At 38.7% G+C, this 12624-nt stretch overlaps 1 protein-coding gene across 4 annotated transcripts in view; it reads left to right on the top strand.

Annotated features, from left to right (window-relative positions):
• Nucleotides 1-363: 363 nt before the first annotated feature.
• DOCK9 (dedicator of cytokinesis 9) overlaps nt 364-12624 on the top strand; it is a 341819-nt gene continuing 329558 nt past the window's right edge. For 3 of the 4 annotated variants that reach the window (XM_051984058.1, XM_051984056.1, XM_051984052.1), the window contains exon 1: nt 365-589. In XM_051984058.1, the coding sequence (XP_051840018.1) occupies nt 461-589 (129 nt within the window). In that variant the 5' untranslated portion in view covers nt 365-460. Of the gene's footprint in view, nt 590-12624 lie in introns of all 4 variants that reach the window. The other variant, XM_051984046.1, reaches the window with a different exon arrangement.

The raw sequence follows: 12624 nt of genomic DNA, 5'->3' as shown, positions 1-12624 counted from the left end.
GGGGGCCCCTGAGAGCTCTCCCGTTTCTGGATGGGGCCCAGCCCCGCCTCCTCCACTCGGCGGCCCCGCCTTGGGCTGGACACTCCGCCCAGAGGAGGAGGCCGCCGGCGGTGAGAGCTGGTAGCATGGGGGAGCCGGGACAGCCTCCGGAGCAACAACAAGGAGCACTGCCCGGAGTGAGTGGGGAAGCCGCCGTTGGCCCGGGCGTTCGCAGAGGAAGAGGAGCCAGGATCGGGGCTTGACAGCGGCGGCGGCGGGGAGGGGACTAGCCAGAAGCTGCGCAGCCCGCGAGCCCGCCTGCTCTCTCGGGATCCCCGGCGGGAGCCTGGAGCGAGGAGCGGCAGGGAGAAGCTGGGCCGGCTTGGGAAGCTGCACCTGGCGGTGGCCCGAGCGACGAGGGCCGGGACTCCCGGGGGAGGACGAGGCGGTGGCGGCGGCGGCGGCGGCCGGGAGGCAGAGGATGTCGCAGCCGCCGCTGCTCCCCGCCTCGGCGGAGACTCGGAAGTTCACCCGGGCTCTGAGCAAGCCCGGCACGGCGGCCGAGCTGCGGCAGAGCGTGTCCGAGGTGGTGCGGGGCTCCGTGCTCCTGGTGAGTGCGAGCGCAGCGCGGCGCGCGCGGGGGCAGGCGCAGGTAGGGAGCGCAGCGCCGGCAGGGGCAGGGGCCAGGGCGGCGGCGGGGACGCGGGGCGCATCCCCAGCCGCGGGTCCCTCCTCCCCACGCCACGCTCCCTCCTTCCCTCCCACCGCTCCCGTCAGCCGGTCGGGATGAGGCGGAGCCGTCAGCGGAGCTGGGGCTCTCAGGCTGAGAGGTTGGAGGGAGTGGGGAAGAGGAGGAGGAGGAGATGTCCGAAGAGGGGGTGGGGAGGACTGTCCAGCACAGGTCTCCTGGAGCCATCCAGACCATCCAAAGAGGAGACCCGAGAACAGCATCCCCATTCCCCCTTGAATTGCCCTGTGCTCGCTCTGGGGTAAATTTCATGCAAGGGAGAGAACCACTCCCTCCCGCTTGCCTGCCCCCCACCTCACCTTCCACCTCTCTCTCCGGAGGAGGAAAGGAACGCTTTTGGTATTCTCTCATCTTTCACCATCTGGCTTCCCCTTTTAGCGGAGAACCAAAGCTGATATTTGGCACCTGTGACCTCCCCCCTTCTCCTCCTTCCTTCTCCCTCCCATTTACCGGCCTGCTCCGGGGGGAAGGGGTGCCTGACGTCTCTGGGTCAAGGGAGGGGTAATGGATCCTGGAAGTAAGAGACCTAGGAGCCTCCCTTCGAGCCCCCGCCTGGGAGCCTTAGGTATGCCCCAGTACTACTGTACGCCAGGGGCCTGGTCACCCCAGCCACCTGTGTGCTTATATTTCAAAACTGATTCAGATTAGCTGTTGATTTATAGACATACCCTCAATTTATGCATCCTGCAGGGGGAAAATGTCGAGTCCCGCAGAATGTCACTGGATAAGAGAAAAGGAACAGAGTATCTCTAGATGTTAGGAGTTTTAAGTCAACTTTTCCATCGAAAGCCTGGTGGATGCTATATTAGGAAACTGGAGTAAATTATGACAGATTTGACTTTTTAAATGCTAGTGATTCTGCGGGAGCTGTGCTAGAACTCCTTGTTAGGGTTTGGAAAGCAGCATGTTATCCATCTGGAAACTTTTAGCCATTCTTATGTATTGTAAAAGGCTTTTGGTATGTCTTGAAAGGACTTTGTTTGTGGGTGGGGTACTTTTTTTCCTTGTTTGTAAAAAAGAAGGTTCTGGGCAGTGAGATAGTATATGTGGGGTATTTTTAGAGCCGGGGGTTTTTTACACCAAGTTCTGTGGATAGATATTAGGGATTAGAATTAAGTTACATCTTTATTTTTACTAACGTCTTGACTGAAATCTAGCACTTCTTTAATTATTGAAAACATTATTCCAAAAAAGGGATCCAAAAGTTTTCATAATACTTTCTAAAGACATCCATCACATACAGAAAAGAGTCAGAACCCCTGCTTTAGTAGCAGAGGGCATATGTTCTTAATGTAAATAAAACATTTTTTGATACTGAGATGCTCTGGGGAATTCAGTCACAAGTTGAGATTGTATAAATGATTTGTTTATTTCCATATCCAGTTTGTTCAGTTCACATGTCAAGATATTTTATTTTTCTGTAATTGGCAAGTTTACTTACTCATCTAAGGCCAACAAACTGTTACTTAGACTGATATCATGAACAGTAAGCCCATTCTTCCTTCAACTATGATCTCAATTGATTTGTTAAAGATAATAAGGGTAACTAGATGGCCCAGTGGATAGAGCACCTGAATTCAAATATGATCCCAAACACTTAACACTTACTAGACCCTGACAAGTCAGTTAACCCCAACTACCTTACAAGAAAAAAATTAAAGATAATAATAGCTAACCGTTATTTAGTATTTACTATGTGCTAAGCACCTTACAATAATTATCTTATTTGATCCTTACAACAATCCTTTGAGGTAGATGCTGTCATCCCCATTTTACAGATGAGGAAACCGATGCAGTTCAAGGTCACACAGCTTGTAAGGTTCGAGATGAGGTTTGAATTCAATATTTTCTGATTCCAGGCCCTTCACTCTCTCCACTGTAAGAAGGAGCAAAGAACAAGAGATTTTAACCATCTTAGCTTCTTAGTGTGACAGTCTTTTTTGGCTAAGAATCTGAGTAGCTTAGTGATATTAAATGGGAAAGTAAATCAATTGTAAGATTGCTAAATAACTTATATCAGTATATTTTCCTGAATCTTCATTATAAATACTATGTAGATGAAACCAATGAGAGAGAGATAAGAAAGATCTTCATTTGAAAATTAAAAAAAATTTAATATTTAGATTAAAAAGTAGTATTTGGGTTAGCCCACCATTTATCAAATGTTTAAGAAATTAGGTTATTGCCTGAATTGCTACTTTTTTTCATTCTTAATTTTCTTGTTTTAACTATTCTTAGGACGATAGCCTATCATATTAAAAGAAAAGCACGTTAAAGTGGCCAAAAAAAAAAAAAAAAAAAAAAAGGCAGGATTTGGAATTGGGAGATCTGGAGTCCAGATCTCTGTTCTAATACCTGTTATCTTTATGAACATGGAAAGGTTCTTTATTCTCTTCTCTTATTCAGTTTTCCTATATCTAAAATATAAAAATTGTAGCACTTCACAGGCTTGTGAGGCAAAGGCTCACAAAGTGCTATAGAAACTTTAATTTTTATTAACATGTTAACCCAACCATTACCTTTAGAAAAAGAAGAGAAACTAGCAATTTATAACTTTGCTATCCTTTTAATACTTTAGCAGTCCCCTGAAGAAGGCAGGATATCAACTAGATTTGGAGTCAGTAGAAAAATGAGTTCAGGCTACATTACTAATACTTGGGCAAATCACTTAATCTTTTTGAAACCTAGTTTCTTCATCTTTAAAATGGGGATGATAACACCTGCAGTACCTGTTTTACAGGGTTATTGTATCAAATGAGATCATGTATGTGAAGTGTTTTGACAACTTTCAAACACACAGATAAATGCTAGCTATTGTTGTTTTAAATAATTATATGTAATATTGTTTATAATAAAATCATTAGGGTTGACAATAATGGGCCATTGTTACCATTTTCTAATTTACTTATCATCAATGAACATTAGGCAAATGAGTCTAAAAATACTTGGATTTGGATGTATATCTAAGATGCCATTTATATTATGTATTATATTAATATTTATTATATGTTATATTATTATATAATATATTTATTATATTATAATATTTCTATATTATATATACATATATTTTAAGATAACATCTGAGGAAAACAGATCTACCATTTATGGATCATAATGTCATTTTATATGTATTGTGTTTTATATATATACACGCATGTTTGTATATATACATATATATCGATATATAGATGTCATTTTATATCTATTATATTTTACATATATACATATAAATATAGATATACATACATACATACATACATACAGATAAATAGATAGGTGGATGGATGAATGGATATGTATATACCTATGACAGTCTTTGGGCTTGTGCAGCCAGAGTCCCTGGTGTCTCAGTATTTTTAGTCTCCTGATAAAAACATGCTTTAACTAGTATAAAATGCTCTGAGTTTAGAAAGCCCATTCAGAAATAGGAAGGCTGTCAGTTGAATAGGAAAACATATTTCCAAACTATGCTCTGACTTCCAGTTTAGGAGTGTGTGACTGAAAGGTTCACTGGAGGATGATCTACAAAGGGGATCTTGGGGAGAGGATTAACACCTGAGGAAGCTGGCAGAGGTTCAGAGTTACCCACCCACAAATATCACTGGGCTCAGAACCCAGCACTTGCTTCCCTTATCCTTCCTTCTTCCTGCTCTCTCCCATCCCCATTTCTCTTACCGTACACCAGGTTCTTCCAATGCTGATTCCCAAATCACTCAGTTGGTCTAGTAACTTAGGCTATCAAGAGTCGTTGACAAGACACACTGATTCTCTTAAAGAAAAGACTAGTCAAATGAGACCTAAATATCTCCTATAACTTTGTATAAACTTTGTTGATGGTGGTTATAAATAATGAACTTTAAGGACCAAGAGTTTTAACTTTGTTGATAGTTATAACTAATAAGCTTTAAAGACCAAGTCTGTTCTTAATTTTAATGAATTCATGGATAGCTAGTTAGTGCAATGGATAGAATACTAGGCTTGGAGTCATGAAAAGCTGACTTCAAATATGGTCTCACACTCTTACCAGCTACGTGACCCTAGTCAAATCACCTAACTTTGGTTTGCCTCAGCTTCCAAATCTTAAAATGGGGATAAATAATAGCACTTACCTCACAAGCTTGTTGTGAAAATCAAATGAGATAATAATTGTAAAGCACTTATGCCTAGCACATAGTAAGCACTATATAAATTTTAGCTATTATTATTATTAATTTAGTATCTCCCCATAGCATCTAATAGTAGTAGTCAAGAACTGATAAATGCTTTAAAAAAAGGTTCTTAACAGACTGACTAAATGCAGCTTTGCAGAGGAGCTAAAACAACATAAAATCTCCAAACATTTCATTAGTTCTTTTCACATTTAATAAGATCGCTGAATGTTAGTGTCAGTTCTATAAGTTACAGCATCAATTTTAAATAAAATTCTCACTTTCACCCTTTTATTGACCTCTTATTGTGGGCCTGTGTTAATTTGTTAGACTATAAAATGAGCCTTTGGCGGAACAAAGAAGTTGTGCATTGCCTCAGTCAGGAAACTTGACATGGAGTTTTTAACTCAGCTCTCTAAACTGTATGACTTTGGGTAAGCCAACTTGGGGGAGACTTTCCGAGCCTCAATTCTTTTTCCTGTAAAATGAAGATGGTTTCTGAGGTTCTTTGTAGCTTCACAGTTTGGTGGTTCCAACTTCTAAGTTCGACCCAGGGGATACATTGAGTGCCAGACTTGGAGTCTGGAAAAGATCTTATCTGGTTTAGTTGTGTGACTCTGGAAAAGTCACTTAATCTGTTACAAGCTCAGATTGTTTATCTGTAAAATGAGGATAGTAGTAGTTGTTGTGAGTATCAGATGAGATATGATGACAGAACAACTAGGTGGTGGGTGCAGTGGATAGAATGCTAGGTCTGGAGTGAAGATTTTTTTTTTTTCTGAGTTCAAATCTGGCCTCAGGCACTTAATGGCAGTGTAGGAAAGTATACTTAACTCTCTTTGCCTCAGTTTCCTAGTCTTGTAAAATGAGCTGGAGAAGGAAATGGTTAATCATTCTGATTTCTTTGCTAAGAAAATTCCAAATGGGTTTATGAAGAGTCAGACATGATGGCATAGCAACAAGTAATTTGTAATAATAATTACAACTATTGTAGAAGTCCATACATAGTGTTGAGAAAAAAAATTGTGTTTAGGGGCTATGAAAAGAAGACTCATTATTCTGTATTTCTGTTGTAGAAGTCCATGCAATGTTGAAAAAAAAATTGTGTTTAGGGAGTATAAAAAGAAGACTCATTATTGTGTATTTCTATTTAGCTTTTCAGGACAAACATACCAAACACTAGTATAAAGATTCAGAACTAAAACCAAATTCTCCCTGAGCAGTGTTAACTGAATTTTATTTAATGACTGTTTTTGATGAGGCTAAAGGAAAATTGAAGTGATCCTAAATCTTTTTTTTTTCAAGTTATTTAAATAATGTATAATTGACCTAGACATAAAAGGAAATGTAGCAACTTAAGGACGGTAAGCATTCTTTCTTTACAAAAGATCTGTGTAAATGGCATGCAAGCACCCAAAGTCATTTTATCAGTTACCCTGCACCTAAGTATTATAGTGCTAGTTAGTCATCTGCTACTTAGTTTCCTTAGAGATCTTATCTGAGTGTCTGCAGCCCAACTACCTCTTGCTGTGCTTTAGCTCCTGCCAGTTATTTCATTCCATTCCAGATTCCTCTGAGAATTTTTGCCTTTTGCAAGACAAAAGGAGAAAACAAAAACAAAAACAAAAACAAAACCAATGTTTCATTGTTGTTGTTATTGTTGTTGTTTGTTGTATTCATCTTATGGTGATAGAAAGGGGTGAGCTGGAGGTGGAAGAAGTCTCTTCTTGGGTTTTTTACTGAGGAACTTATCTTGGAAGTACAGGCAACCTGAGATTATCTCTGGGGTAGCCTGAGACAGGAGAACATTGATCTTTAAATCCACAGGTAAGGGAGATAATTTCAAATCAGATGTGGTTTCGAATAGTGGCATTCACTGGTGTTGATTTCATTTCCCTCTCACTGTGATGGTAGAACCTAGCATTCAGAAATGGTAAATAGGCCATGAGAGAGGAGGCCTGACCATCTATTCTGGGTAAATGAGAGCTGGCTAATCAAAAGTGATAATTCCCCTGAATTCGCTTCCATTTAATTTTATGTATTTTTTAAAATTATAGCTTTTTATTTTCAAAATATATACATGGATAATTTTCGACATCCATCCCTACAAAACTCTGTGTTCTACTATTTTTTCCCTTCCTTCTCCCTTCCCCAGTCAGTCCTCCAGTCCCCTTAATTTTAGAAGAGTAAGAATTATAGTTGTGATAGGTTTAGAATTCAAGATTAGAAAAGTAATTAAGGAATCATTCATTCAAAAAACATTGAAAAAACTGTGTATTATTCAATCAGGTCCAATTCTTTTTTTTTTTTTAATTTATTATAGCTTTTTATTTACAAGTTATATGCATGGATAATTTTACAGCATTGACAATTGCCAAACCTTTGTTCCAATTTTTCCCCTCCTTCCTCCCACCCTCTCCCCCAGATGGCAGGTTGACCAATACATGTTAAATATGTTAAAGTATAAATTAAATACAATATTAGTATACATGTCCAAAAAGTTATTTTGCTGTTCAAAAAGAATAGAAGTCCAATTCTTTGTGATCCATGGAGCATACTGTTCTTGGGGTTTTCTTGGCAAGGATACTGGAATGGTTTGCCATTTCCTTCATCACGGAACTAAGGCAAACAGCTAAGTGACTTGTCCAGGTCACATAACTAGTGAGGGTCTAAAACTGAATTTGAACTCAGGACTTCCTGACCCTGTAAGGGTCCAGTGCTTTATCCATTCAGTACCCTAATTACCTCCACTTTACTATATGCTAATAGAGATACGGAGTTTGAATCAAAAAAGCATTCTAATACAGAAGATAAGATATAAATCATTGAGCTTCCATTCTAATACAGAAGATAAGATATAAATAATTGAATGCATGTTTGTTGAATGAATGAAAGAAAGAAGCCTTAATAAATATCATCCACAGATATGTCTACTCTATGTAGGGCACCATGCTACTGCTCTAAAGAAACATAGGGCTGAGTGCAATGATGGCCACCTTCCTTAGTTCATGAGCTTATTTTGTTGTTCCCTGGGATACAGCCTTGATACAGCAGTACTTGAGAGGCTTACTGAGAGAGCTGTACTTGAGAGGAAGATAGGAAAATATGGGGAAAGATGATCTATACAGTAAGACCTGAATGAATGATCTCAATAATAATGGTGCTCCTGGAATTGAGAGGAAAGAGCTTTGTTTAAGGGTTATCATGGTTGGGAAGGTCTTCATGGACAAGGGAGAACTTGAGCTTTGCTATGGAAAGAAGGTATGACTAAATAGAGGTGTGTGATACTGGGGGAACGTGTGAACAAATGCTAGGGGACAGACATGAATGACACTTTTCTGTTAAATGTTTTTATTGTCACTTTCCCCTCTTTCTTTCTTTCTTTTTTTTTTTTTTAAGTTATAAATTTAACATAGGTAGATAAAGCAAATGCTAGGGGGCAGACATGAATGACACTTTTCTGTTAAATGTTTTTATTGTCACTTTTCCCTCTTTATTTCTTTTTTTTTTAAGTTATAAATTTAACAAACATAGGTAGATAAAGCATCTATCACTCACTGTGAGCCAGGCAGTATACCAAGTACATATTATACCAAATGCACATTGAAACAAAAACAATTCGGCAAGACAATCCTGCCCTCAAGAAGATGATATTCTAAGGGGGTAAAACAACTTATAAAGTGGAGTTAGAAAAGGGTTTACTTAATATCTCAATATAGTGTAAAGATGAACTGGAAGTGGCATAGAAGTCTGCATCTCAAAAGATAAGGTTAAAGCTTACTTGTCAGAACCAGAGTATTTCAGGAATGGAATATAAGATTCTTGAGAGGAGGAGATGGGGATGAATCTGACTTTAAGGAGAAATGGCATAGAAATGACTATATACAAAGAAAAACAGAAAAAACAAATGAATCTGTTATACAAATAGATTTTAAATCTGACATGTTAATACCAATACTACCCTGCTTGTTTGTGTTTTCCTTCTGAATTCCCTTTCTGCTTTTTTGTGTATTTTTATGTGTCCTTTATTCTCTTTTCTTTCTTTTTTTCTTTTTCTCATTGTTATTCCTCTATCTCTCCACAAAATTTCTTCCCTCTTCTCTTATAAAAAATAAGTATTATCAAGCAAAACAAATTCATACATTGACTGTGTCTGAAAATATAATCTTATTCTGTACCTACAATCTATAAAAGTGGTGTCAGGTTCAAATAGAAATAGGGCTACTAACCCTACATAAGGATCCCTGTGGCCTGCATATTGACTTAGAAAACCACATGTGTTTATTTATTTTTTTTATTAATATATCAGTATTATTAATATGGTTCAGGCTACACTTGGAAGTGTTAAGGGCCTCATGTCATCCTGGCCATTAATATAATGACTACAACATTTTAAAGTATTGAAAAACTTGTGAACTATTATCAATGCAGTTACTGAATCTGGAGTCATGAACAGTTGAATTCAAATCCTGCCTCAGACACTTGCTAGTTATGTGATGCTGGACAGGTCATTTAACCTCTGCCTGTTTCCTCAAGTGTAAAATGGGGATATTATCTATTTCCCAAGAATTTTTTAAGGACAAAATGAGATAATATTTATAAAGCACTTAGTGCAATGCATGGCACATAATAGGTACTTAATAAATGCTTGTTCCAATCCCATTCCCTTCCCCTCTGTCAAAAAAGTATCCTTCCTTTATCATCAGACTTTTGGGATTCTGCCCAGTAATTGCATTGATAATAATTCACAAGTCTTTTAATACTTTACAATGTTGTAGTCATTATGTTAATTATTCTGGCTCTGTTCACTTCACTCTGCATCAGTTCTACTGCAATCTGAGATTTTTAGAAATCCATCCTCTTCATTATTTCTTATAGAACAGTAATATTCAGGTACCATAATTGTTCAGTCATTTCCTCACTGATGGGTACCCCTTTGTTTCTGGTTCTTTGCTACAACAAAAAATGTTGCTATAACTCTTGTACACATGGGACCTTTTTCATTTTCTTTGTTTCCTTTGAGATACAAGTGATATTGCAGAATCAAAAGGCACAGTACAGTTTGGTTCCAAGTTGCTTTCTACATTAGTTGGATCATTTCATTCTCCACCAATAGTGCATTAATGGGTCTGCCTTCCCAAACAGGCATCTTTTGTAGGACCACCACCAGCACCACTCCCCACAACACCACATTTAAGCAATGACACTTAACAGCATCAAGTGACAGCATATATCCAAAAGTATTTCCAGGAATAAGTTGACTAATTCATTTAAGCCAGGTACAAAGGTGAGGAAGATAAAGCCATGAGGTGTAGTAGATGCTAAATTTGGAATAGTTTGGAATAGATGGCTAACTACTTAGCCCAAAATAGCTTTTAAAAAGAAAAATCTATCTTGGGAATGAGGGATGAATTCATTATTGAGGTTAAGCAGCACAGGGAGAAATGCTTAACCCTTAATAAATCATTGCAAATTTTGCATTAAATTTTTATTTGTTAGGAAACCAAAAAGTGAAAGTTCTCTTTCTGGGACTTCAAAGTGAAAATGAGAAGTTTCAGAACTGGATTGGACCTTGTACTGGGATCGTCATTCCAGAATGATACAGAATGCTCACTAGTGGTTTAGTTTTTATCCTAGGTTTAAAACTCTCCTAAGATTGGGGTGGGAGGGAATGAGTTAGTGGAGGGCTGTATCCAATTCTAAAACAGACCAGGAGTCTTTTTATGTTCCTGTTGAAGGGAAGTCTGATACTTCTTGTCAGTGAGGAATAGAAAGAAATGGGAAATATCAAAGCCATTTCTTAATCCTACCTACCTGGACATTAGTTTAGTTCTCTGGTTCATTATGAGAAAGTAAAGTCTTTTGCATCAAAGATCTCTATTGTAAGGAAGCTTAAAGGCCCAACGTCCTCAGTTTAAAAATCAAGGCTTAGAAAATTTAAGTGACTTGATAAAGATCATAAAGGTACTAAGTGACCCTCTTCATACTTTTGCAGGTTTTCGTATGTGGGGGACTGGATGTTACCTTGTAATAATTTTTTGGGGGGGAGAGAAGAGAGAGTAGGAATTTAAATTTAATAACCAGAGGCATTTCTTAGGTAACTGCAGTGTTTTTTGATAACAGATATAGAAGAGAAGATACTGAAAAAGAAAGTTAAAATTAAAATCTGAATTTTAAACATAGGTGTATGAGTGAAGGGGAGTGAGATTGACAAATAGTGAAAGTGAAAGAAAAAGCAAGTTTTGAGGGAAATCAATCAGTAAATATTTATGAAAAGCTTATTAAATGCCAGGTATGGGTTGGAGCTAACCACATGAAGCATGTGTGGGGATGGGCTTTCATGGAACTTGAAATAAGCTTCTCTGGCCATCTCTGAGCACTCAAAGATGTGGTACTTTGAAGTGATGCAACAATCTCTTGTTATCCATATATGTGTGTGTGTGTGTGTGTGTGTGTGTGTGTGTGTGTGTATGTATATATATATATATATATATGTATATATTATATATATATAGTCCATCATTCTGTCTGTCTCTTCCTCTCTCCTGCTTTGAGACTTCCTGTGACCATGGGAATGAGATTCCACTTCCCTGATACTTACTACAGCTGTGACTGGTCAGTGATCACAAGAAGTAAATTTTCCAGGAAACTTTTGAGAAAAGAAAATGACTGTTGACAGGAGGATGATCCCAAGTCCTGTCCTAACATGCCAGAAAACATGGTTCTTAAAAAAGTCATTAGGACTGTGCACAGATGATTGAGAAATCATCCCAAAGTACTAAGTCTCTCATTGCTAAACATATGTGTTCTCAGAAGTGAGCCAAGGAGGGTAAGTTTTTGCTCCATAAGATGGCTTCTGAAGGCCATCTTCACAGATGTTTCTTGGGGTATACAAATTTGTGTTACAAATAGCAACATAAAAAGTAATTTTGAGAGGGAGAGTACTAAGAGCTGGGGATATGGCAGAGAAGATCAGGAAAAGCTTGTTGAAGTTGTTTGTGTGGAAGGAGATTCTTGAGCTTGGGTCTTGAAGAAAGAGAGACTCTTGAGAGATGGAAATGATGAGTAAGAACCTTCCAGGACTTTAGAGTGCCAGACCTGAAGTCATGAATATCCATCTTTGTGAATTCAAATCTGACCTCAGATACTTACTGGCTGTGTGATTCTGGGCAAGTCACTTAACCTTGTTGAGCCTCAGTTCCTCATCTGTAAAATGAGCTGGAGAAGGAAATGGCAAATGATTCTGGTAACTTTACCAAGAAAATATCAAATGGGGTCACAAAAAATCAGACACAACTGACTGAAAACAACTTAACAACCATTCCAGGAATGGGGTGCAGACAATGTAAAGATGGGAAGTAGAAGAAACAGAGAGAGAGAGAGAGAAAGAGAGACAGAGGGGAAAAAGAGTTAGATAGAAAGAGACAGAAACAGAGAGAAAGAGAGACAGAAACAGAGACAGGGACAGGAAGAAGGCCATTTGGTTGGACCAGAGTATATAAGGGGAATGATATATAACAAAGCTCGGAAGACAAGTGGGTGCTAGATTGTGAGGGATTTTAAATAGTAGGGAGGAAAATAATTCTGATGGTTTAATGATAAGCTTGGTTTCAAAACCAGATCTTTGCTAACTTCTGGTTGAACACTCCACAAAAGTGCATTACCTGCCCCTACAAGGAAGAGAATGTAAGAAGAGAAGAAGGCTGACAGAATCTTGGGCAATATCTATTTCAAGGGAAATGGGAA

This window comes from Antechinus flavipes, chromosome 3 (assembly GCF_016432865.1).
Source record: "Antechinus flavipes isolate AdamAnt ecotype Samford, QLD, Australia chromosome 3, AdamAnt_v2, whole genome shotgun sequence".
NCBI lineage: Eukaryota > Metazoa > Chordata > Mammalia > Dasyuromorphia > Dasyuridae > Antechinus > Antechinus flavipes.
Note: the sequence above shows the minus strand (reverse complement) of the source record. Positions and strands in the feature narration are given on the sequence as shown.